The following is a 24,966-nucleotide window of genomic DNA, read 5'->3' as shown; positions in this document are numbered from 1 at the left end:
ATCCTGTGTGAAGATATAAACTGAAAAGGTATTAAATAAATTTAACTCTAATTCTTTAAGTTAAGAAAAAAAGATGTGAAAGAATTCAAGATTCCTATCATGTAAAAAAAAAAAATATATATATATATGCATCCCAAATAGCTTTCAGTTTATGCTTAAAAAAATAAGTTCTTGGTCCACAATGTTTTATAGGAATAGAAACAATTTTAAGGCATCCAGTTATGTTGAACAAATTTAGGAGCACTCAGGATAACAAACTCTATGAGCTGTAGGGCAAGCACACATTTTAGTTTAAGGCTGAAAGACTCCTCGATCTAGCTTAAACTTCCTTGGGAATTTAGGAAATAAAATGAATTACTCAAACTGGAACTACATCAAAATGTCAAGTTAACACATTTTGGCTTGTAATGGTGCCAAGGGATCTAATGTTTGAATGATCAGGGCCTTAGGTTTCCCATTCATTTTAAAGATAATTTTATTACCATGATGCTGGAGTTTTCATTTTATTTTATTTTTTCCTTAGCTCTTTATCTTTGCTTCTACCCAGGCTAGACTAACCAAGGTCTGACAATATCACACTGTCCTTAATTAGAGCAGCTATAAAGGAAGATGTCAACATAGAAGTCCACAAATTCAGAAAACATTTTAAGTTTTCTCATGATCGTGAATAATCCATTTGATTTTCTGTAAACTCTTCTTGGGTTTTTGAGAGTTGCTTCACTCATTATTTAAGGTAGTGGTAGAATGAAGGAAGAGCAGGCATCAGTGGACTGTTTGCTGTTGTTTGTTTTTCTTGCAAATTTTCCTAATTGATGCCCTTTCACCCTCTTCCCCCCCCCCCCCCCCCCCATATTTGTTCCCCACTCAATGACTTTTCTATGACTCTCACACTCAATTCCTGGCTACAGAGATGGGCTCATAACCTGGGTCAGTCTAATCATGGTACCCACATATGCAACAGTTGGTCCAAAGGTTGGTTATATGGCTCCAAGCTGTGCTAATCAGGGTCCACTAGAGTTCTCCACTTAGAGAAGTGGCCCAGCCTTGGGGGTCAGGGTACAGACATGTGAAGATGGAGAACCATCTTTCCATTTGGAGAAAGCCTACCTGCCGTAGAAAGAATGGAGCAGAGAGCCAGCAGAAATTACAGAGGCACCAAGAATCCTGGGGCATTGAATCTGGGTTCTAATTCTTGAAGCCTGAGTTCCTGCAGATTTTTTTTGTTTTTCCACACAGAAACTAATAAATCCCTTTTGGCCCAAGCCATCTTGAATTGGGTTTCTAACATTTGCAACTAAAATTCTAACACAGATCAACAAATGCCACCTATCCTTTTGTAGACAAGAAAACTGAGATTAATGTGCCCAAGGCCATCTATCACAACTGAACTGCCCTCCTGGCTCTTTGGTCTACCTATTGGCATGCTCTCCCTCAAGAAAAAGCTAGAACTTTCAGGATTAGTGGGGTCTGTGTGTCTAATAACCCCCAACCCATTCATAATTGGTCCCAAGTAGATCTGTGCATAACTGGATAAACCAGCATCAGTTCTGAGGGCTGAAAGCACGCTCCCCGAATTTGGGCCACAGTTCTGTAGCTGAGTGTAGCTACACTGACTTTTGCTCCACAGTAGAGCTACTGTCTATAGAACCAAGGCCCCAAAGACATGATTTCCACATTCGCTCCAAGAGCTGAGTTTGTGGCACCTTGAATGATACAAGGAATTGAGTGTGACAGTTTAAACAGAAAACCATTCGGTTAAAACAATTTTTATAGGGGTGCCTGAGTGGCTCCGTCAGTTAAACATCTGACTTGATTTTGGCTCAGGTCCTGATCTCATGGTTTCTAGGATCAAGCCCTGTGTTGGGCTCTGTGTTGACAGCACTGAGCCTACTTGGGATTCTCTCTCTCCCTCTCTCTGCCCCTCCCCCCCACCCCGCGCGCGCGCACACACACACACAGTCTCTCAAAAATAAACATTAAAAAACACTATTTTTATAACTGTTTATTAGTCAATACTCAAACACTAAATTTGCAATCATAATCAGCAATCTACCATGCAAAGGATGTATTTAGTATTAGTAAACATCTGTAAAAACCTTGCATGTCCAATTGGTGATAGGCTAAATAAAATATATTACCCTTAGATACCACAGATTTCTGAGGTAGATTGAATTATCGGTCCTAGTTCTTGTCCTTGTCCTAGCTTCATATGCCTTTACTTCTGCTTGAAACTACAGTGCTTCCCAGTGTGGGCAGTTAACTCCCCATCCAACATTAGGCTTGCTCAGGAGAACTGCTTTGATAAGTGTAAGTTAGAGGGTCTGGAGAGACCCACACACGGTTAGGCTTGTCTTCTTGTGCGTCTGCCACTTGGTATAGGTGGGAGTTTATAGAACTTAAAATGAAATGTCACCTATTTTTTGAATAGGCAGTATTTGCATGATATAAAATTTCAAAGGAACCAAGGGGTACACAGTGAAAAGCAAGCATCTTCCTCAACTGTCCAGATTACCTCCCCAGAGGAAGCTTGTGTAACCTTCTAGAGAAACTGTATCCATATACAAGAGAAGTTGAGTAGCAGTATTACTGAGTCAGAAGCAAGTAAGATAGATAGGGGCTTCTGGATTAGTCTGAGAATCTGAATCTCTTATTTGAGAGTACACTATAATCTGAGAGATGTGCTCCTGTAGGCAGACCTATGAAGGACTTAGTGTGGACTGACCACCAATCTATAGAAGCACTTGTCACATAGAGCTATCTCATTTAAAACTCCTAAAAATTTACTGTTTCCAAAAGGCCCTCAAGGTTACTTTAGGCTATATCTGAAGAATGAGGTAGGGTGTTGCCTCTTGGGCTAAAGCAGGTAGCAAATAAGCACATAGTTGTGATTTCAATTTGTGCCAGACTCAAATTATTTGGTTCTCTCTGGTTAGACATAGATCATTCCAAGTAAGACCCAACACTTAAAGCACACATTAAAAGTAATTTTCATCAATTTACAGCAATATACAAGTTAATTATTTCCTCATTTAAACCTGTTTGGGAGGGGCATCTGAGTGGCTCAGTCAGTTGAGCATCTGACTTAGGCTCGCTCAGGTCATGATCTCACGGTTTGTGGGTTCAAGACCCACGTCAGGCTCTATGCTGACAGCTCAGAGCCTGGAACCTGCTTCAGATTCTGTGTCTCCCTCTCTCTCTGCTCCTCCCCCATTCGTGTTCTCTCTCTCTCTCTCTCTCTCTCAAAAATAAACATTAAAACATTTTTAAAAAATTGAGACTCGAAAAAAAATTAAGCTGAAATGGTGACTTACAAGTTTAATTAGTTTGTACTACAGATAAGACAGTACTTGATATTTCCATATGCAAAAATGTTTAAACCTTTACTCCTAAAAGGGTAATAAAATGAGCAAAACCACCACTGATCAAGTTGAAAATTTATTTACAAAACTTATTTTGCTTAAAAAACTCCTAAAGATTAACCAAAACATAAACCCTATCAAAGTTTATTACAATAATTATTCACAGAATCAATAGCTTAAAAAAAAACTGCCAAGAATACTTTAATGTAAAACCGCAATGTAAAAATAGGAACTTTAATTCTAGTGAGTAGAATAAAAGCAGATAAATAATCTTCAAAGGGAAAAAATACTTGAGGGAAAAAAACAGCATAACGTGTAAAGCAGGAAATTTAAATATCAGTTTAGTTCCGCATTGCCAACATGGCATTTATATCCCAGATGAGATTTCGTAATTGATCCATAATTTGCTTCAGCTGTTGATTCTTCTGTTTGAGTTTCTGTAGAAACAAAAGAATTTATCAAAAATGTTTCATGAATTATAGACCATGAAGTGAGAAGATTAACATGTCAAAAGTTAGAACTCTAATGATCCAGACAGAAATAAGCTTAAATACTTCCTTCATGCAGAAAAGGTCTCTATCTTTTCTGGCCACATATATTCTCTGAAAGGCATAATGAATTCTAATTCAGCCCACAGGGGCCTCTGGTTCCACCCCTGTGCCTCCCTTTCTGCCTCCATTCCCAATCAAAGAAACTAAGCTAAACGTTTAATTGTTTATAAAACCTAAGATACAGGTTTTCTAAGATGCAGTGTAGCCTAATGTCAAAAGTATAACCTCTAGAGCCAGAATCTTTTGGGTTCATGCTCCTCTCCTTCACTAACTACATATATGACATTGGCCCAATTACTTAAACTCTCTGTGCCTCAGTTTCCACATCAGAAGAACAGGGATAAATTTGAACCTACCTCCTAAGAGTTATTATGAGGATTAAAAGATTTGATTCACATAAATGTTAAAATTAGGTTGGCATATAAGTAAGCACTCAACAAATGTTCCTCGTAGGCACTGAACATAAAAAACCGTTAATACAGGAAATAAAGTTTAATGCAAATACAATGCCTGATGCAACTGGTCTTTGAAAAATGTGGCAGAAGCCACTCCTTGCCCACAGCAGGAAGTGCAATCTGCTTCTGCTTCTGAAAACTGAAGACCAATTGGCACAGTCTCTGATGTAATCTTGTTCACAGCTAAGATCTGCAGGATGCCCTCCCTGAACGCACATGGCTCTGAATCTCCATATCTGGGTTTCTACCAGACCACGGTTTATAAACTTGTCTGTAAGCACTTCCTTCAAATCCCATGTGGCAAATGTCTGCTGAGGTAAAACAAAATAGAGAACTTCTGGTCAAAGTACTTACTAGTTATTATAATAATAATCATTACTATTCAGTGACCTTTTAGAACCTTACATTAGGAAATAATATCTTTAATTAGATAATTTTAAAGCTACTATATTAAAATACCTCCAGATAAAGCAGTACATTCATTATAAAGAGGTCTAAAAATCTTAATTTTGATTTCATTAAAAATCAAACTAGGATTAAGTTATCCTATTTTATCTAGAGTCAGAGAGCAGGAAGAAGCTAAAACGGAGGAACAGGAAACTTTTACTGGAAAACAGAAAACAATGCACATAGATTTGAATGTTTAATATTAAATTTAATTCACATTTGAGGAGAGAACACAACACAGATAAAAACAGGATATACAGTACACAGGGCATGTGTACAGTATGCAGTCTCATGAAGCTCACGTTAACACTGTTTTTGGGAAAAAGATACTGTTAGTATTTTAGCTACTCAGTCTCCTTCGATTTCAGATTGGCCCATCTTCTAGTTCTGTTGTCACAAGTATGTGGCAGTTATTGAAGCAACTGTGCATAGAATCTAATCAAATGGACCCAGATAATTGGGTGGAATGATGGGTGACCAGATGGCGGGTACTAGGCCCGTAAAGTATTTTCCATCCTAGAGATCAAGAAACAGGTACTTCTGCCCGCCATCAAGGGGAGCAGCAAGCAGAGGGACACAGGAGTAAAGGTGCTCTACTGTATACTGGGAGGTGGGGGAAACCTCAGGCCCAGTTCTAACTTTGCCCCTAACTTGATATTTCATCTCGGAAAAATTCCTCCTCAGTTTTCTTATGAGATGGCCTCATATAATGGACGAGGCCCCTGCCAGTTCTATCTGTACACCCATATCTGGGAGCACAGTCAGTTACATAGACACCTGTGATGAAAGCCAGTGAGTTTAGTTGAGTGAACTAATTGCTGGCTTCAAAATGGTTCAGAGTCTGCTGCCATCCCCACTGAGCCATTGCTCACTCCCCCAGCCATGAGAGGCTGCCATTCCCACAACTCCCCTCTCTAATTTTTCAGGGACAGTGCAAAAGAGCTACTGAGTAAGAATACAAGGAACAGAAAGAAGGCAAGTTGACAAAAAAAAAAAAAAAAACTCATTTGAATTAGTACCTTCTGACATATCTTGAATATGATTACTTTTAAAAGTTTCAGAACTTTTCTTTGGAATGGAATTCTGAGCCTGTAACACATTCTGTTCTGTATTTACTGAGGATATGTTATGTACAAAGCTCCAGGTCAGGCATTGTAAAGGGAGAAAAATGAATAAGGAATAGTTTCTGCCTTGAAGAAATTCTGCATCAAGGAGGAAGAAAATAATGTCCAAGTGACTAGGCTGGTAGCCTGGGAAGGCAGATGCTGTGTGACCCCAGAAGATAGAGACCCTACTTCTGACTGGTGGGGTCAGTCTGGACAAGGGGTCCAGAAAACTGGTAGTGAGCAGAGTATTAGGAGGAGGAACTTGGGCTTGGTAGTAGGGGCCCATTAAAGTTCTGGAAGAAAAAATATGGTTAAAACTTGAATGAAAAAGGTTAACTAGACAGATGTGTGAGATGGATTCTCCTGAATAATTTTAATGGTGACAAATCTGTGCCCATGGAAAAGAAGAAAGAGGAATGATTTAAATTTTAAAAACAACTGAAAACCATTCAAAGGCCAAGCTTGGTGAAACAAGCTCAGTGATCAAATTTTCAGTATAAATTAAGGAGTAACTGGAAGTAATAAAATTATATTCTTGAGTCGTTAAAAATACACTTTAAAATCAATATCAAAACAGGTCCAATGGCTCCCATAGTGGGTGCATCACTGGCATAAATGCGTAACTTAGCAGTAAGACTACTTTCAAAGAATATTCCTTTGGAAATACAATTTTTTTTTTTTTTTAAAGTTTATTCATTTAAAAAAAAATTTTTTTTTTTCAACGTTTATTTATTTTTGGGACAGAGAGAGACAGAGCATGAACGGGGGAGGGGCAGAGAGAGAAGGAGACACAGAATCGGAAGCAGGCTCCAGGCTCTGAGCCATCAGCCCAGAGCCCGACACGGGGCTCGAACTCACGGACCGCGAGATGGTGACCTGGCTGAAGTCGGACGCTTAACCGACTGCGCCACCCAGGCGCCCCTAAAGTTTATTCATTTTTGAGAGAAAGAGACAGAGCATGAGCAGTGGAGGGGCAGAGAGAGAGAGGGAGACACAGAATCCGAAGTAGGCTCCAGGCTCTGAGCTGTCAGCACAGAGCCCGATGTGGGGCTTGAACTCACAAACCACAAGATCATGACCTGAGCCAAAGTCAGACACTTAACTGACTGAGCCACCCAGGTGCCCCTGGAAATACAAATTCTAATGTACTTGTCTAAAAAAATTTTGCCTTATTCTTCAAAAATGGACCCAGATAACTGGGTGAAATGATGGATGACTTAAGAAATAAAGAGAACTAAAAAAATGTAGGGTTTTCTCAAGGTAATATTCAACTCTAGGTGACTGTAATTAAAAAAATATATATGATATATTTTAAGGCACTTGGAAAATTTTTCTCAAAGATGCCACAAAGTTTTAAATTAAAAATAATTAGCAAAGAAAAATATCTAGAGCCAAAACACATCATGAAACTATCAACAGCAAAGCTGACAGTTATGCTTATGAGTGGTTAAACTGTAAATAAATTTTCATGACATGATACAGGATTTAATATATACAGTCTTGCCCGGATTGATTTTAACAGAGGTTGACAGCTGCTATTATCAAAATCCATCAGCTGTGCCTAACTTGTTACATTAACAGGTGAATGTGTAAGTAGAGCAGGCACTTAAAAATATGTTTATGTTAAGTCATACCATGTAATTTAATATTCACATAAAGGTTGTGACCACTGGTCAAAAAATGCTTTAATTTCTAAATGCATGGACTCAATGATATGTCAACCCTGTAAAAACTACCCACTCTTTCATTTTTCCATCAATAAAATAGTTTAAGCAAAATAGAACTCATTCTGATGTCCTTAAAACATATAGTCTCAAACAGGTGTTCAGTCTTTACTTGGGTTATTAGGGATTATGGAGTCTAGAATGCACAAAGAGAAAATAAAAAGTATTTAAATAAGCCAAACATCTGACTATTGAAACTAGACCATCCTGTCATCTCATGATTTATATCAAACACTAATTATAAAATTTTGTGTCGCCAAATTTCATGGCCTATGGTAGGTACTGGTGGTATATACATTGTTAGAAGCCAGGCAGACCATATATTAAATAGTAAACATACCAGTAATGTGGTGTACTGTACAATTTTAAGTACACAAAGATATAGTAGTATTTTGAAAATGACTGAATGAGAGTTCACTGAGGGGTATATAAAGCTTATTTTACATAGCTTATTTACAGTAAAAGGAAAATATACATTGTAATTAATTTTTGAATAATTTTAATTGAATGCCAAGAATATTTTATTACTGATTAGGTCCATAAAGCAACTTAATCATTTAATATAAGCAAATACCAATGTATTAAAAAATATGATCTGGTATATATTTATGTTTTTATTTAAGTTCCAGTTATTTTTGTAAATCTCTGTCACAACAAATGGGTACATGAAAGGGTGCTGCTTTGCTTCCACTAGAGTCTTCTGTCCTCAGAGAAGACCCCTAATCACTTGCATGAAATATGCATGGTGCCAGGCAACACACCTGACTGATTCGTGGCAGAAACTCCACACTTAGAATGATGGCTGGCACAGAGCAGGGACCAAAATATAGGAGTATTTTAATATTCAATAAAAAACCCCAAAAAGCCAAAGAAAAATCTTTCTAAATCCTAGAGGAGAAAAAATAAACAAACAAAAATTCCCTAGCAATCATTTTGAAGCTTGTTCTGTTTCTGTTTTCCAGTTAAATCTGGTATGTTGGTATTTCAAAACAAAAAGAGATACGGCCATTATTAAAAATTATTCATTTTAGTAGTCTAAGACAAATTACTTTCATGTGTGTTACTAGCTAAGATTGCTGTGAACCTTAAGCTCTACTACTATCACCTAATAATAGAAATTTTACATAACAGCAAAGAGAATAGATAAAAATAACAGACAAAAGGCATGTAAAATTTTAAGTTTATGAATATAGTTTATAAGTAGTTGAAAAAACAAATCAAAGAATTTAAACTATTTTTTAGTAGCATCTATATGATCAGAAAATTAGATCAGGGCAACATTTTACCATCTGTAGGTAGCTATTAAAAAAAAATTCTTTGGGGCACCCAGATGGCTTAGTCACTTAAGCATCCCACTTCAGTTCAGGCTGTGATCTTGCAGTTTGTGAGTTTGAATCCCACATCAGGCTCTCTGCTGTCAGTGTAGAGCCCACTTCAGATCCTCTGCCCCCCACCCCTCACCTCACCCCTCCCCTGCTCGCTGTATTCTCTCTCTCAAAAATAAACATTTGAAAAAAAATTCTTAAAAAAAAATGATATTCTTCACAGAAACACTCAGGTGTGTGTGCCATCAAGGCAGAAAAATATATCCATTGATCACGAGCTTAGTGTTATAAAGATTTTCAATTACGGGAGCCTGGGTGGCTCAGTCAGTTAAATGTCTGACTCTTGATTTTGGCTCAGGTCATGATCTTACAGTTTGTGAGTTCGAGCCCCATGCCAGGCTTTGTGCTGATAGCGCAGAGCCTGCTTGGGATTCTCTCTCTCCTTTTTGCTCCGCCCCTCCCCTGCTCGCTCTCTCTCTCAAAATAAATATACATTAAAAATTTTTTCAATTATACATTTTAATCTTGTATTCTAGAAGCGAAGTATAAAGTTGAATGAAATTGGAAGAAAAGAATAAATAAAATAACGTTAGTAGCACTGATTATATGTAACTTTATTAATAGTCAAAATATGTGTTACATTCAATTCACACATAATGTTTTATTTCAGGAATGAATTAAAACTTTTTTAGGTTAAAAAAATCCACTTTGCTTAGTTTTGGCTATTTTCTCTTCTGCCTTATTTTTTGGATTTCAGTTTGAGTTAACCAAATCTTAGTCGTCCCTCCTCCTTTTTTGTTTACACCTCTGTTTACTGCCTTATTCTCCATTCCTGTTTCAAAATATAATAACAGTTTCTAGGAAGTAAGAGAGAGTATGAGACCATCAAATGAGTATTTCTCCTGCCACTCAAGATACTTTCCCCCTAAATTCTCCTTTAAAAAATAGCTCCTATAGAAATCTAGGGCTAAGCTTTAAATCTGTTCAATTAAAACATCTAAACAGATTCTTTCTTCTTTGTAATAAACTTCAATATGTTAACTAAAACAAGTTTTACCCCAAAGTTAGAAGCACTTAAAACAGCAAAATCAGCATTCAAATAATTTAATCAAAGAAAGAGTTCTTAAATGCTTTAAGTATAGATGGGAACACAAAACTTGAAATATGGGCTTTTATTCCATAAATAGACAAATGTTCAGAAATACTGTGTATCTATTTTGTGTATTGAAATAAACCTGCTGCAGATAAACACTGTGGACTAAATACCTGTGCTTATCTCTTTTTCTCAAAGCCCTAATAAAATGGCAGGAGATAAATGAAAAAAGTTATAAACCCATGTGGAGAAAAATGATCGGAAAGGAAGCAGCAGCAGATACAAGGTGGTAAAGTTTAAGAGGACAAGTAGAAGGGGAGTGGTAAATGACTTAGGAGGAAACTATAGTCCAGGTGGATGCAGGGACGATGCCACTGAGAGCAGGGAGACTGCTGTGCCATGGAAACTGCACCAGGTGAGGCCTGGGGATGAAAACTGGAGGAACAGCTCAAAGAGCTCCAGGGACTACCAAGAGCCGCACATGCTCACTCCCACTCCTTACAAACAGGTGACTGAGTACCCTCTCCCTGTGCCCTGTCCCACCTCTAAGGATCAGGAGGTTTGTTTTTTATGAAACTGAACCACAACAGCTGTGGATTTAGTCCTACTAGCACTGCAGAATGCAAGAGGACAAGAGCATATCTATGTAGGACACTGGAAGATTCTTCTCTGAAGAAACTGAACAGACTTAAAAAAAAAAAAGCCTCAGAAAATGATTGTTGGGGATCCCCCAAGGAGAACACCTATCTTGACATGAAGTCCACTCACAAAGCCTATTATTAGCTTTCTAGAGCCTCATTCTTAAAATATAAATGGCTCATGAGTAAACATCAGATGTTCACCAGATCTTTTAGAGCCTCAATTTAGAAAGACAACAAAATGAAATAGATAGCAGTTGCAAACTCTTGACACGTGACCTGGTTTTGTACAGCCTGTGAGCTAAGGATGGTTTTTATATCACAACAAAGATCATGAATGTCTCACAAAGCCTAAAATATTTATTATCTGGTCCTTTAAAGTTTGCCAAACCCTATTTGAGAAGATTATGGAAGAATACCTTCAAATTTCTGAGGGAAATTAATTTACAACACAGAATTTTTATAGCCAGCCGAACTATCAAGTGGACAGCTACGGGAAGACTAAAACTTAAGTCCCTGCATTCGTTCTGAAGAAGCCACTGATATTTGAACCTAACCAACAAGGCAGTAAACCAAGAGAAAGGAAGACAGGAGACTGAGAGAACAGTGAAGCCAACAGAAGGGGTGAAGGAAGCCCCAGGACAATGCTAAACAGCAGGCCTAGACAGCATTCAATCCACACCTTGCAAGATGATGGGAGGATTTGGGTAGGGGTGGGGGGAAAGAACCAATAAATTTCCTGATAATTTTGACTCTGTGGAAAGTTGGAAAACAGTACTGAGATGCTGCTACAGATGCATAAAGAACTAACCAAAAATTTTAAAAAATTACTTATTAACCTGGAGGCTAATTATTAACTCCAGATGGACAAAAAAATCGTTCAAGAAAAGGACACTAGTTTAATATGTGGCTAAGGAATAAACAATATTTATGTGCCTTAATACACAGAATATTTTCTGAGCCTCAATTATAACTGTATCGGAAACACTGGGGTAAGGAAAGTATGTAGGTGGGTCCATGAGAGGGAGAGACTGGAAGAAAGCTAAATCCTCAACTGGGGAAAGAAATTTTTTTATATATCTTATCCTTTGTATCAATCATATCCTTCTCTTAAAATTCACAACATTCTAAATCAATAGCTAATAAGATTTTTTGGATTACCTACTGTCAAAGTATTACTGTATTCCGATTATATAAAAGACCTTTTTTAAAAAATCAAGTGTTACTTCTAAGCCATCAAATTAGAAAAAAAAAGAAGAGGAACTCAGAGAAATGAAAAGTGAAATGAAACCTATATTAAGAAAGATTATATTTTAATTTACACAGCCTTCTTTTTTTCTCTAAAATACATAAAATCTTCTATGGTAGAGAACAAACTCTATGTCACACGTAGTAGTCTGAAATCAAAGTTACCACTATAATGCTATTTTGTTTATGTGCATAATCCATTGTATTTTATTAAAAAAGGCTTATTCCAGGAAAAAGTAACAGAGAACATCTATTGTGAATTAATGCATAGATTATCAAGAGAAACATATAACACTTCTTTTTTTTATTAAAAAAAATTTTTTTTAAATGTTTATTTATTTTTGAGACAATGCAAGACACAGAGTGCAAGCAGGGGAGGGGCAGACAGAGGGAGATACAGAATCTGAAGCAGGCTCCAGGCTCTGAGCTGTCAGCCCAGATCCCGACATGGGGCTCGAACTCATGAACTGTGAGATCATGACCTGAGCCAAACTCGGATGCTTAACTGACTGAGCCACTCAGGTGCCCCAAAACATATTTCTTAATAAATGAATGCTTCGTATCTCTACCAAACACCATTTGTTCTTCAAAATATAAATTAAAAGTTCCTAATCACCTCCTCACCCCCTACAGATTTCTTGCTGTACGTTCTTTATGCTCATTCATTACTATCAAATTTTCTTGAAATCTTCTTAATCTGTATTTCTCCTTTTATGAAAAAAATGAAATAAAACTTTATAAAATCCAGCTTTTTCCTTTCTCCTGGTTTTGATATACATTTTTCTCTTAATTTTCCAATATTTTGTTTTTCAGGTCTTATTTTCAACTCTGAAATTAATTTTGACATATGGCATAATGTAAAAGCTAGCTAACTTCCCCTAAAGCTTCTATTTTTAAAGAAAAATTTTCCAAACAATCCCTCTTCTGTCATAATAAATTCTCATATGTAATAGGAAGACTATTTTTTCTGGCTATTTTATTAATCTGTCTCATACCAGTATTTCACAATTTTTTTTTTATAATATTCTCCATACTGTGTTTTAATTTTTGAAGCAAAGAGATCTGTTTCATTACTCTTTGAGAATTTTCCTTGATGTTTTAGTTTGTTTGCAAGAAAAAATTCCAATTTGGATTTTATTTGGATTTGTTTTTTCATTGGTATTGCACTAAAATCTTATTATTTTGTGTACTTTTTTTTTTAAATTTTTTTAACGTTTTATTTATTTTTGAGACAGAGAGAGACAGAGCATGAATGGGGGAGGGGCAGAGAGAGGGAGACACAGAATCGGAAGCAGGCTCCAGGCTCTGAGCCATCAGCCCAGAACCCGATGCGGGGCTCGAACTCACAGACTGAGAGATGGTGACCTGAGCTGTAGTCAGACACTTAACTGACTGAGCCACCCAGGCGCCCCTATTTTGTGTACTTTTAAGAGAATTCACACTCAATACTGGCATTTTTAGAATATTTATTGTCCACACAAGAACTTTATGTGTTCTTTTAATTATTCAAAACTTCATTATGTATTTTGTATTATAATTTATTTATTCTGAGAGACAGAGAGAGTGCGCGCACAAGTGGAGGAAGGGAGGAGAGAGAGAACCCCAAGCAGACTCTGTTCTGTCAGCACACAGCCTGATGCACGGTTCCATCTCCCAAGCCAAGAGATCATGACCTGAGCTGAGATCAAGAGTCCACTTACCCAACAGCCACCCAGGCACCCGTTTTTTATGTATCTTAACAAGTTTAGTCACATAAATCATTGAGGTAATTCCTAACTAAATATTTGTTGTTGCAAATGTGAATAGGATCTTACAATCCAATTACTTTATAGCAAGTGAGAAATCAAATAACTATGTCCTGGGTTAGGAGATTATAGGGAACATGTTGCAAAAATTTTCTATTTGTGAATTTTTATCATTTGCTGCTCCAAATATGCCATAAGCTAGAAAGCAAGAATTCTGCCTAGAAAAGAAAAGAGTAAATGAGTTGTGACTGAATGCCCATGAAGTTTTTCTAAGAGCTTTATGGCATGAATTCTGCAATCTCTCTTTTGACTATTCAGGTGGCTTTTCTGCTTACCTTTTTAGTTCTTGGTTATACTCTTAACTAGGTTACATTTGCCACAGAAACGACTTCATGTAATTCTAGAATGCAAATTATGTCTTTGAGTTACATAGACACCCTTGTAATTTTTATCCATGACTGCAAAATATAAAATACATAGACTGATAACTCACCTTATTCACTTCAGCAATTTCTCGCCTCTCTTCACTAGCAAAACGAGGTGGACCAGTGCGGTCCTCATTCTTTGAGCCATCTTCTTCCACATATGGAATCAGTTGCTGAGAATGAGAGACAAGAGTTAAAAGTTAAAAACATGATATGAAGTTTGCAGTTACATGGGTATACAAAATGTCTCTGATTAAGGTTAGTTTGTATGCTTTTCTTTTTTTTTTTTCAACGTTTATTTATTTTGGGGACAGAGAGAGACAGAGCATGAACAGGGGAGGGGCAGAGAGAGAGGGAGACACAGAATCGGAAACAGGCTCCAGGCTCCGAGCCATCAGCCCAGAGCCCGACGCGGGGCTCGAACTCACGGACCGCGAGATGGTGACCTGGCTGAAGTCGGCCGCTTAACCGACTGCGCCACCCAGGCGCCCCGTATGCTTTTCTTTTAATGGTATATAAATAAATTTCAATTCAGGTGATAGCCTAAAATAACAGCATTAGAAGTTTATCATTTCAGTGACTTCTACACATTAGCTTTTCAGGTTTCTTTTGCAAAACAGCCCTTATAACATTACATTAACTGTTGCTTACAATTAAATAATACCCTATCCATTCAATCAGCAAATACTGAGTTCCCAGACACTGGGTGAGATACTACAAAAATAATGACAAGTAAGGTGTGATCCCTGCCCCTAATAAATGTATAGTCCTAACAAATGTATAGTCCATTGAGATAGAACAGACTTTCTTTCATCTATACTAGAAAGAAAGGAACTTCATGGATGTGCATTATATAAATGTCATTTACTTTGCTATCTAGAACTTCAGCGTCTATGCAGATTTCTAGATGTCTTAACTGGTTGGGAGAAAGATATTTTGTAGGAGAAAAAATTATACAGCAATGAAACATCAGAATTAATAATGAAACATGTATGGCTTATGATAAGGTCTATTTGATGAAGGCCCTCATAAATGTGACAGAGACTTCAGGAATCATTTAGTCTTTTCCATCTTACATTAACAATGTAGGAACAGCCAGAGGTGAACACATGGTACAACCAGGAGTCATCTGGCCAAACTTCAAATTCTTGGGACAGATATAAACTTATCCACATCCACAACCACTCTGTCTTCCTTTCCTCTCCCAATGCAGAATTGTCCTCCCTCCTGAAGATGATTAATTTCTATTCCTGTGCTCTCATTTCTTCACCCTCCCCCCAGTCTCTCTTCCTACTGCTTTCTTGCTTTATAATCTAAACATGTCTGGTCTCTCTCATTTAAAGGCTTTTTTCCTTTCCTTTCCCCCAAACCCTTGATGCCAACCATCCTTCCATCTACTGTTTTTCTCTCTTTTTGTCTAAGCGTTTTGAAGATGAATGTCTACTTGTTGGCTCCAGTTCCTTATTTCCCGTTTAATCTTCAACCCATTGCGATCTGATTTCTAATTGCTAACATCTCACCAAAGCTCTGCTCATATAGACCAATGATTTCCCACTAGCAAAATCTACTGGACAGTTTTCATTCTCTGTTTCCCTTTGCTGCAGCATCTGACAATGTCGACCACATTTCTGATCTTTCTTCTGTATTTCTGACCACTTCTTTTCAGGCTGTTTTGGAGTTTACGCTTTTCTCTGTTCATCCTTTACATGCTGATCACTCAAAAAGGAAGCACTCAACACAAAAAATTGTTTTCTATATGTAGTGAGAACATCCAGACCTTCCCAGCTACTTGTGTTGGCAGAGACAGAACTTGTCAACAGGAAAGGGCCACCTATAAAAATATCATATACCTAGTGAACTGAATATATCTATGACCCAAGATGAAGTTTAAGAAATATATTTTACAACTAAAGTGATTCCACTCAGCTAATCTAAATTAATAACGATGAAAACATAATCTTTCATCTGTAAAGGGCTTACATGAAAACTATTTTAAAAGGATTTTACAACACTAAAATTCCTGCTAAAAAAATCATGTACTGATTTAATACAGACACCAGCAGTATTAATAAAAATTGCCATAGATCACTCTCTTCTCTAACAACAAAAGTTCACTATAAGCCTAGATGTTAAAATCTGTAAGGTATTAACATGAAAAGATAGTACTAATTCTATGCATACGTATCCTATTTTTATCTTCTCTAGTCGGAAGTAAAACCAATATAATTCAAACTCTGGAAATACTGTGCAAATAGAGAGACAGGAAAACATTACAAATGTCCTGCATCTTATATCATCCTCCCTCTACCACTAACACTTGCCTCCACTGGAATGGGATCCATCCCTCCACAATTTTCATTGCATTTGTCATAGACCAATCTCAGCTTCCTGAAGAGAATAGAAAGTTGGCGAAGGTGGTCCTGTAGCTTTGCCAGCCGGTCTTGATATGTTCCAGTATGGTATGTGACACCATTTGGCAGCTTATCGAACAAAACAAAAACAAGAAAAATATGAAGTAATGACCATCGAGATTTTCTAGAAGTAAAGCTGGCAGAACAGAAATATTTTCTTAAGCACTGCATAAAAGCAAACTGTTCCTCACAATCAAGTGTAAAATTTTAAGATTTGAAGAGTAATATTTGCTCATTTGTTAGCTCCTTGGCATACTGCTTCAGTGCTGTAAAACAGCTCTGGAAAAAACTGCATGATAAGCGTCTCTGTCCAGCTGAAAAACTTTCCCCTCTAATATTTGAAGTATGTTAAAACTTTAAAAATAATGCCATGATTTTAATATTGCTTACTATTTAAAAAAGGCAGCAAGCTGCTGAACTTACCTTGGAAGTTAAAAACAAAATGCAATTTAAACTGGGAAGTTAAAAACGAAAAAGCAAAAGAAAAGTACAAAATACAAAGTGAAGATCATGACTTTTCAGCAGAAGAAAGGAACAGTATACTGCTGCTATTGCAAAATGATCTCAAAATAACTAAAAGATCATTAAGATGCTCAAGGCATGCACTAAAGCATAAAGCTGTCACCAAAAGTTTTACTTTAAAAAGAAATCAACAGCAGGAGAGACAGATGCAAATCAATCTATACTTGAGGATCATTAATAAATTATTGCAAGTAACTGCTATGATCACAGCTCTGTCTTGGATGCTTATATATTTTTAATTCAGGACTTTTATCAAAAGAAGCCAAAAAAGTATGTATTGAAATGGTAAATTCACAGACATATGGAAATTGACTATTATTTAGAACTTATAAATAAATGCACCTTTTGTGCATTGCTGAACCTCATGAACAAGCTCTTCCTTTCTTTGTACATCAAAATATTCTGTACAGTATTTTATTTCCACAATTTGATGTGTGAAATCATCCTAACATTTGAATTAACAATACTTGTACCATGTTTTCTAGTATATGAGGTGCTTTGATTGTAAGCATTCACTCATACACTTATCTTGGGGATTGAAATGACTTAAAACCAAGACGCTAACTACTACCCGATAGATAAGATTAGCTAGTCTTTCTAAACCTCAGTTTACTCTTTTTTTCTACACAGATGAGGTAGCAATACAAAAAAAAAAAAATGCATAGGACAGTACTTGGAGAAAAAAAGAAGACAGGATACTATCATTGCAAGTAGATAAAACCATAAACATGAAAAAAGGACCGGAAAGGCCTATAAGTAGTTGATAAAAACATGTAATAGGAAGTCAGCTTGAATAATTACTTGTTTTCTATCATTTCCCAATTTCCTGCAATATTATGATTTATAAGTTAAGGAGATGGACCTTCTGAAATTATCTGAAATGAGTTATTAGGATTTTCAGCAATTTTTTTTTAATGTTTATTTTGAGAGTGTGTGAGTGAGCGCAAGGTAGAGGCAGAGAAAGAGGGAGAGAGAATCCCATGGGGGGCTCAATCCCATGGCCCTGGTATCATTTTCTGAGTCAAAATCAAGAGTTGGACGCTCAACTGACTGAGCTACCCAGACGTCCCAATTTTCAAAAATTCTCAAGCATTTCAACACTCTGAGGACGATACCTCCAAGAAACGTGATAAAATATCAAAGGCTGAATCAGTCGAAACTTTTAAAGAAAAAAGGCATTACAAGTTCACCCCCAAAAAGGGCTTGAACTAAATACAATGTAGAGTTTGTCAGGAACCTTCAGTTAACAAACTTTCGTAATACTAACAAACCAGAGAACAGTCTCAGAGGCTCCCTGCTTTCCTGTTTGGGTGACAATAGGCGGTATAATGATTACATCTTGCATACAAAGCACTGTACCTTTACCTGTACCTTTATGTAGTAGGTTTAGTACTTGGCCCATATTTTCTACTTTGTGAAGACTGTAAGTTATTCACATTTATATCCCTGTGTTTAGTATAGTGCATACCCACAAAAGGTTTTAAAGTACAGTCTGAATTATTTTACTTCAATGAATTATTTTATCCATATATCTGTACTTAAAATTCACTAAGAAGTGTGTGTTATGTAAAAGAAGTAAATCCTTTCAGAAAGAAAAACAAAATCCTTTTGAAATGCAAAGTGTCCCCCTCTTCAAGTATACCCACTTAACCAAGTCTGGGTATTAGTTTTCATAGACAGCATTAGATTCTCAAAGAAGGGAAGATTTAATTTCTCCAAAAAATCTTTCACACTTTTCATGTGTCAGACAGTATTCTAAAAGCTAAGGTACAATAGTGAACATAGGAGGCAAGGTTTCCTCTACCACAGAATATAAGTTGTAATAGTGCCTAAGATCTTTTGGTATATATCCATAAGGTACACGTTTAGCTGAAAAGCTCATCAATAACCATCGCACTCTTGAATACTGAGGAAGATCTGTAAATATATGATCACATCCCTGGACACTAAAAAGGCGTTCAATTAAATTCAACATTCATTCTTAAATATAAAACAGTAAAAATTTCCCAGCACTACAAAATACATGTATCTTGGTTAAAAACTCAGCAGCATGATTAATGTAGAAACATTAAAAGCATCCTCACTGAAGTCAGGAACAGAACAGGATGTTTATTAAGACCACTAATACAAATAGTGAACACTATTCTGGAGGCCCTGGCCAAAGCAATTAGAAAAATAGAAAAAGTTGAAACATTAAAAAGGAAGTGGTCTAATCATCACTATATATGGATAAGATATAAATGATAAAGTGCTACTCTCAACAAAGGTAGTCAAGAAAGAGATGGGCACAAAACTAATAGAAAATAGCTTTGCTTTCATATATGAAAACAAATGAAAATGAGAAAGGAAAAAGACCCCACTTACAATAGCAACAATAAAGATAAAATATCCAGGAACAGACTTTAAAATTTTCAAGATAAAGAAGAAAACTTAAATAGTTCACAGGAGAAAATAAAAGGTATTTGTGCTCTTGGTTAGTAAGATTCAACATCACATTGACGTAAGGTCTCTCTAGGTTAAATCAACCTAATAAAATGCTAGCAGGTTTTTCTCAGAACTAATCAAGCTATTCTAAAGTACATGTGGAAAAATAAACAAGGATAGCCATGGCAATTTTGGAAATAAGATAAACAGATTATAGAGTCACAATAAATGTAAGAAAATTTGGGATTACTACATAAATGACAGGCAACCAAATGTAATAGAGCATCCAGAAATAGATTCTTTTGTATGAAGTAGCATCTGAGATCAATGGAAGAGGAAAATGAATTATTCAACCTTTTGGAAAACAAAGGGCTGGGGCCATACCTCACACTTTATAGAAGGATAAATTCCATATGCTTTAAAGTTTTAGATATAAAAATGGAAACAAAACCCAGAAATCTTCCTGAATTTGCAGTGGGAAAGTCCTTCCTAACTAGACATAGAACCCAAAAGCCCTAAGAGACTGATAAATTCAACTACCTTAAAAAAATACATATGCAAAACTTCCATAATCAGAGCCAAAGGGCAAACAACAGACTAGGGGAAAAATACTTGCAAGTTCTATCACATAGACCCAAGTTCTTCTAATATGTAAATAGCCAAATCTTATAAATTGAGGGAGAGGGTAAAAAAGACCAAAAAAAAAAAAAAAACCAAACAAAAAAACCCCACAAACTAAAAAACAAAAAAACACACACAAAACAAAAAAACACACAGAAAGGGGGGGGGGCAAATAATATGAACAAGCAGCTAGCAGAAAAGGAAATATGATTCATAAATGTATGAAGAGATGCTCAAACTCATTCCTCATTAAAACTAGAAGAAATGTAGATTTTCATCTATCAGATGATCAAAGGTCCAAAAATATAACTCGCTATTAGTCAGAGCCCGGTTGTTGGTCTCGGTTAGCACATGGTAGCATAAGCTGGTACAATCCCCATGGAGGGCAATTCATCAAAATTTATCTAATTACAGAAGCACAGAGCCACTTCCAAGAATTCATCCTACAGGTATACTTGCACATTTATGCAGGAGGTTATTCACTGCAGCATAACAGTGAGAGATTAAAAGCAACCCAAATGCCTAGAGAATGAGATGAATAAATTACAGTCTTTCCATGAATTGTATTACTGTAAATACACCCTAAAAGGAAAAGGAGATATATTCTGTGCAGATATCAACAAATCCAAAATATACCAAATGAAAAAAGCAAGGTGCAAAGTGTTGTGTATAATATACTGTTATTTGTGCAAAAACAGGAAAAAATGAAAGAATAAACACACACATTGCTAAAATATGCAAAGAATATCTAGAGGGATACATAAGAATAATCATAAAAAGCATTAACATTTATTGCCTGTGGAAAGGGGTTAGAGAGCCAGCAGACAGGGATGGGAGGGATACTGTCCATTTTATGGTCCTTTTTTTAATTTGTGAATTCTGAATATATTACATATTAAATATTTTTTTCATATTTAAAGGATAACAAAACCAAAGCAATATTTTCTTACGCAGGGAAGCTTAACCTGGGACCTAGCAATCCTTGAAGAAAATTCCCCCTCAAATTTTATTCAGAATATATAGATGTGCATTTTTCTGAGAAGAGAACCCATACTTTCCCATCAAATTCTTAAGGGGCTAGTAGAGACCTAATAACCACCTCTCTAAAAACACTTAGAAATAGGGTGTGTGGGTGGTTCAGTTGGATAGGCGTCCAACTTTGACTCAGGTCATGATCTCACGGTTTGTGGGTTTGAGCCCCATGTCGGGCTCTGTGCTGACAGCTCAGAGCCTGGAGCTTGCTTCAGACTGTGCCTCCCTCTCTCTGCCCCTCTCCTGCTCGCACTCTGTCTCTCTTTCTCAAAAATAAACACTAAAAAAATTTAAAAAATAATAATCTCAGGAGTTTGTATTTATGGTGCTTCATCCTTCTGGATTAGTAATATGGAAGGTAATTTAAAAATTTTTAAGACTAAAAACTGTATTAATAATTAGGTTACATGTAGTCCTGTTTGTTCCACTTCTTCTTCCAGCTTTTTGGAAATGAAGGATCACATTCTTGCTTCTTCTTCTGCCAATTATGACAGGTCTCAAAGTCTTACATGAGTTAAACCCCAGAATTCACAATATAAGAGGCACCAAGAAATAACAACCATAGTCCCTTACAAATTGGTTTTGAATATATGTCTACATGTAATCTAGTTATTAATACTTTAAAAATTTTTTTTTAAGTTTGTTTATTTTGAGAGAGAGAGAGAGGCAGGGGGGAGGGGCAGAGAGAGAGGGAAAGAGAGATCATCCAAAGCAGGCTCCACACTGTCAGTGTAGAGCCGATGTGGGGCTTGAATTCACTAACCGTGAGACCATGACCTTTTGAAAGAGTTTGGTTCTTTCAGTGTAGGTCATGGGTGTGTATTATACCTCTTAATAATACAAAGTGTTTGACAGCAAGTTAGTATTATAAAGCAATTAGTAGGAAAAACTACCAGTTATGTGTGATGTTTGGTAAGTTCTTCTTTCTCTATTTAAGCCTCAGTTTCCTTAACTGTAACATAAGGATAAAAATACTTCTTTAGAACCTTACAACAGTTTGTGTGAGCAAGGAAAATGCTTGATAAATGTTAGCTAGAAGATCTACTAGTCCTAATTCAGTACTTTGCATATAGTAGGTTAAAAATATGTACGGGGCAGCTGGGTGGCTCAGTGGGTTGAGCGTCCGACTTCAGCTCAGGTCATGATCTCACGGTTCATGAGGCATCAGGCTCTGTGCTCATAGCTCAGAGCCTGGAGCCTACTTCGGATTCTGTGTCTCCCTCTCACTCTGCCTCTCTCCCACTCGTGTTCTTTCTCTGCCTCTCAAAAATAAAGAAACATAATAAAAAAAAATTTTTAAATAAACATTTACTAAATTCTGAGAAATCATTTAACACTATAATCATTTTAGATATTAATCTATTAATTTTTAAATAATTAGCAGATTTCATATCTTCTCTTGGATTCCCTTTGTATTGTTTTTCACACTGGCCTATTGACACGGTTAAAACATTTTCTATGCACTGGATTACTTGTACAGTACAGAACATTACTGAATTACAGTACATTATTGAAATCAGTTGTAAGAGTCTTAGACCTGGTTTCAAATTTACCCTATCACTGACTTGCTTTGCACAAGTCACTTCACCTCTCTACCAGAAGCCTCAAAAACAAGAATGACGTCCACATGACATACCAGTAAGATAAGCAAGCGTCAAAATTAAGTAGTATGTGTTAGAACAACTGGATATCCAAATGCAAAAAAATGCATTTGGATCCTTATTTATCATGATATCCAGGAAAATAAAGTCAATGTGCATTATGGACCTCCATGTAAAACCTAAAACTACAAAACTTCCAGAAGAAAACACAGGGGAAAATCTTTTTCACCTTGGGTTAGGCAAAGATTGTTTTCGGTGTGATGTCAAAAGTAAAATCTGTAAAAGAACAAATTGATAAATTCGATTCCATCAAAATTTAAAATGTCTCTTCAAAAGGCAATGTGAGGAGAACAAAAAGCCACAGACTGGGAGAAGGCATCTGCAAAGCAAAAAGACATACAATAACAAGTGTTGTCAAGGATGAAGAGTAACTGGAACCCTCAAACACTGATGGGATTGTAGAAAAGTTTGAAAAGTTTCTCAAAATGTTAATAGATATTTGCCCTATTATCCAACAGTCCCACTCTAGGCATCTAACCGCTTAAGAGAAATGAAACACGTGTTCACACAAACATTTGTTAGGTGAACATTCATAGTATTCTTCACAGCCAAAATGACCGTCAGCAGATGAACAGATACACAAACTGTCATATATTCATACAATGGGACACTACTCAGAAATCAAAAGGAATGTACTATTGATATATCCTGAGTCATAGAAGCCAGACCAAAAACAAAACAAAAAACGACATAGTGTATGATTCTATTTATATGAACCTCTAGAAAATACAAAGGAATATATGGTGCCACAAAGCAAATCCAAAGTTGCCTGCGGATGTAAGTAAGGCCAGAGTAAAGACTTAAACGAGGCATGAGGAAAACTTTTTGGAGTGGTGGATAATGGTTTCCTAAGTATATACACATGCCAAAACTTTAAATAAATGCATTTTATTGTATGTCAGTTATACCAAAATAAAAATGTTTAACAAAACTGGGTAGCAGAATCTGAATTCTTCAGCTCCTTAGGTCCTCTGTATTTTGTTTGAAAACGAGATGAAAGTTAAGCCAGTCTAGTGAGGTTAACAGAGTGAGAGACCCACCGTTACCCTTAAAGGTACAAGAGTTTGCCTAATAACTAGAGAATCCGGTGGAATGTAGAAGATGAGGCTTCAATCTTCCAGAAGTCCTATCTGGAAAACATCACCTTAACATCGCAGAATCCTGGGGACAGGCACATCATTGGGGAATACTTCTGAATACAAATGGGGCGACCCTATACTTGAGGTTTGCCCAGGGCAGCCCCGTTTAACGCCCAGCGGCCTCACGTAACGACTAAGCCAGCGCCCCTTTCCTCCAAGAAGCATCCGCTCTCTCCACGCGCGGCCCGGAGCGCGCCCACCCTCCTTCCCACCTGCATGTTCCTTAGGAGCTGGAAGATCTCCATGGTGCGGTACACGATGTCCTGCACGGTCTCCTGCCCGATCCGGCAAAGCGATGCCGTGTTGACCTCCCGGGCGGCCTGCTGAGCCTGAGGCCCGCCGAAGGGCCCCGGCGCCATCCCAGACGCCGCCAACGGAGGGGTGGACATGGCGAGGCTGCGGCCTCAGGCCGACAGGGCCTGAGAGCAGGCGTCAGGGGTTCCCGTCTGCCTCGGGCTGAGCTGTTGCCGGCCTCTGCGGAAAGAGGCGCTGGTAAGACTACGGCGGCCCGATTTCAAAACAGCGGCTGGGACTTCCGCCCACCGTGACGTAACGCGTCATCTCAACGTCACGGGAACCGCCCTCTTGGTGGCCTCCTGGGAACTTACCTCGGCCTAAAGCCGGCCGGGATTGGACCGGAAGCCCGGGTGGGGCGGGACGGAGGAGTTGAGCAGCCAATCATCGGCTGTACTCCAGCCAGAGGGCGGTGCTCGTGCTGTGAGGTGGCTGAGCTTTCCCGGAGTTCTTTCCTGGAGTCTGAGCCTGTCATTAGAATTCCTGAAAAGAGCTCTTATTTTGTATTAGTTTGCTTGCTGAGATTTCTCGTAACAAGTCTGTGACGTTTGCAGACTCAGAGGGGCTAGTATATTTTGTTGAGTCGCATACCCCTTAACTGGTAGCCTGCGATTTGAATTTAGAAAATGAAATTCCTGATCTTGTATGCTTCACTGTGACCGGATACGGACTCCGCATTTGCTATTGGCCCCTGCTCAGATGTTGGTTTATTCGAATAGCTTTCCCGATCACTCTAGAAAGTTAAG

The 24,966-nt window shown here is 37.4% G+C and overlaps 1 protein-coding gene across 2 annotated transcripts; it reads right to left on the bottom strand.

The window, feature by feature from the left end:
• Nucleotides 1-3,300: 3,300 nt before the first annotated feature.
• On the bottom strand, nucleotides 3,301-24,490 carry MED30 (mediator complex subunit 30). Of its 2 annotated transcripts, XM_043601630.1 has the most exons (5): nucleotides 24,139-24,477; nucleotides 16,438-16,596; nucleotides 14,185-14,289; nucleotides 14,027-14,091; nucleotides 3,680-3,796 (listed from the first exon to the last, which is right to left on the bottom strand). In XM_043601630.1, the coding sequence occupies exons 1-4, from the start codon at nucleotides 24,313-24,315 to the stop codon at nucleotides 14,059-14,061; spliced, it is 474 nt and encodes a 157-aa protein (XP_043457565.1). In that variant the 5' UTR covers nucleotides 24,316-24,477; the 3' UTR covers nucleotides 3,680-3,796; nucleotides 14,027-14,058. The 2 variants fall into 2 exon arrangements, with proteins under 2 accessions (XP_043457564.1, XP_043457565.1); XM_043601629.1 differs by lacking the exon at nucleotides 14,027-14,091 and having other exon boundaries at nucleotides 3,301-3,796; nucleotides 24,139-24,490.
• Between the last annotated feature and the right edge of the window lie 476 nt (nucleotides 24,491-24,966).

The sequence above is a fragment of the Prionailurus bengalensis genome, chromosome F2, assembly GCF_016509475.1.
Source record: "Prionailurus bengalensis isolate Pbe53 chromosome F2, Fcat_Pben_1.1_paternal_pri, whole genome shotgun sequence".
Lineage (NCBI taxonomy): Eukaryota > Metazoa > Chordata > Mammalia > Carnivora > Felidae > Prionailurus > Prionailurus bengalensis.
The sequence above is the reverse complement of the archived record's forward strand: the minus strand, read 5'-3'. Positions and strand labels throughout refer to the sequence as shown.

Coding starts and splice junctions, on each gene's coding strand:
- MED30 (XM_043601629.1), bottom strand. CDS start 24,315: ATGTCCACCCCTCCGTTGGCGGCGTCTGGGATGGCGCCGGGGCCCTTC. Junction 16,597..24,138: donor AGCTCCTAAGGAACATGCAG/GTGGGAAGGAGG, acceptor TTGTTCGATAAG/CTGCCAAATGGTGTCACATA. Junction 14,290..16,437: donor TGGATCCCATTCCAGTGGAG/GCAAGTGTTAGT, acceptor TCTCATTCTCAG/CAACTGATTCCATATGTGGA.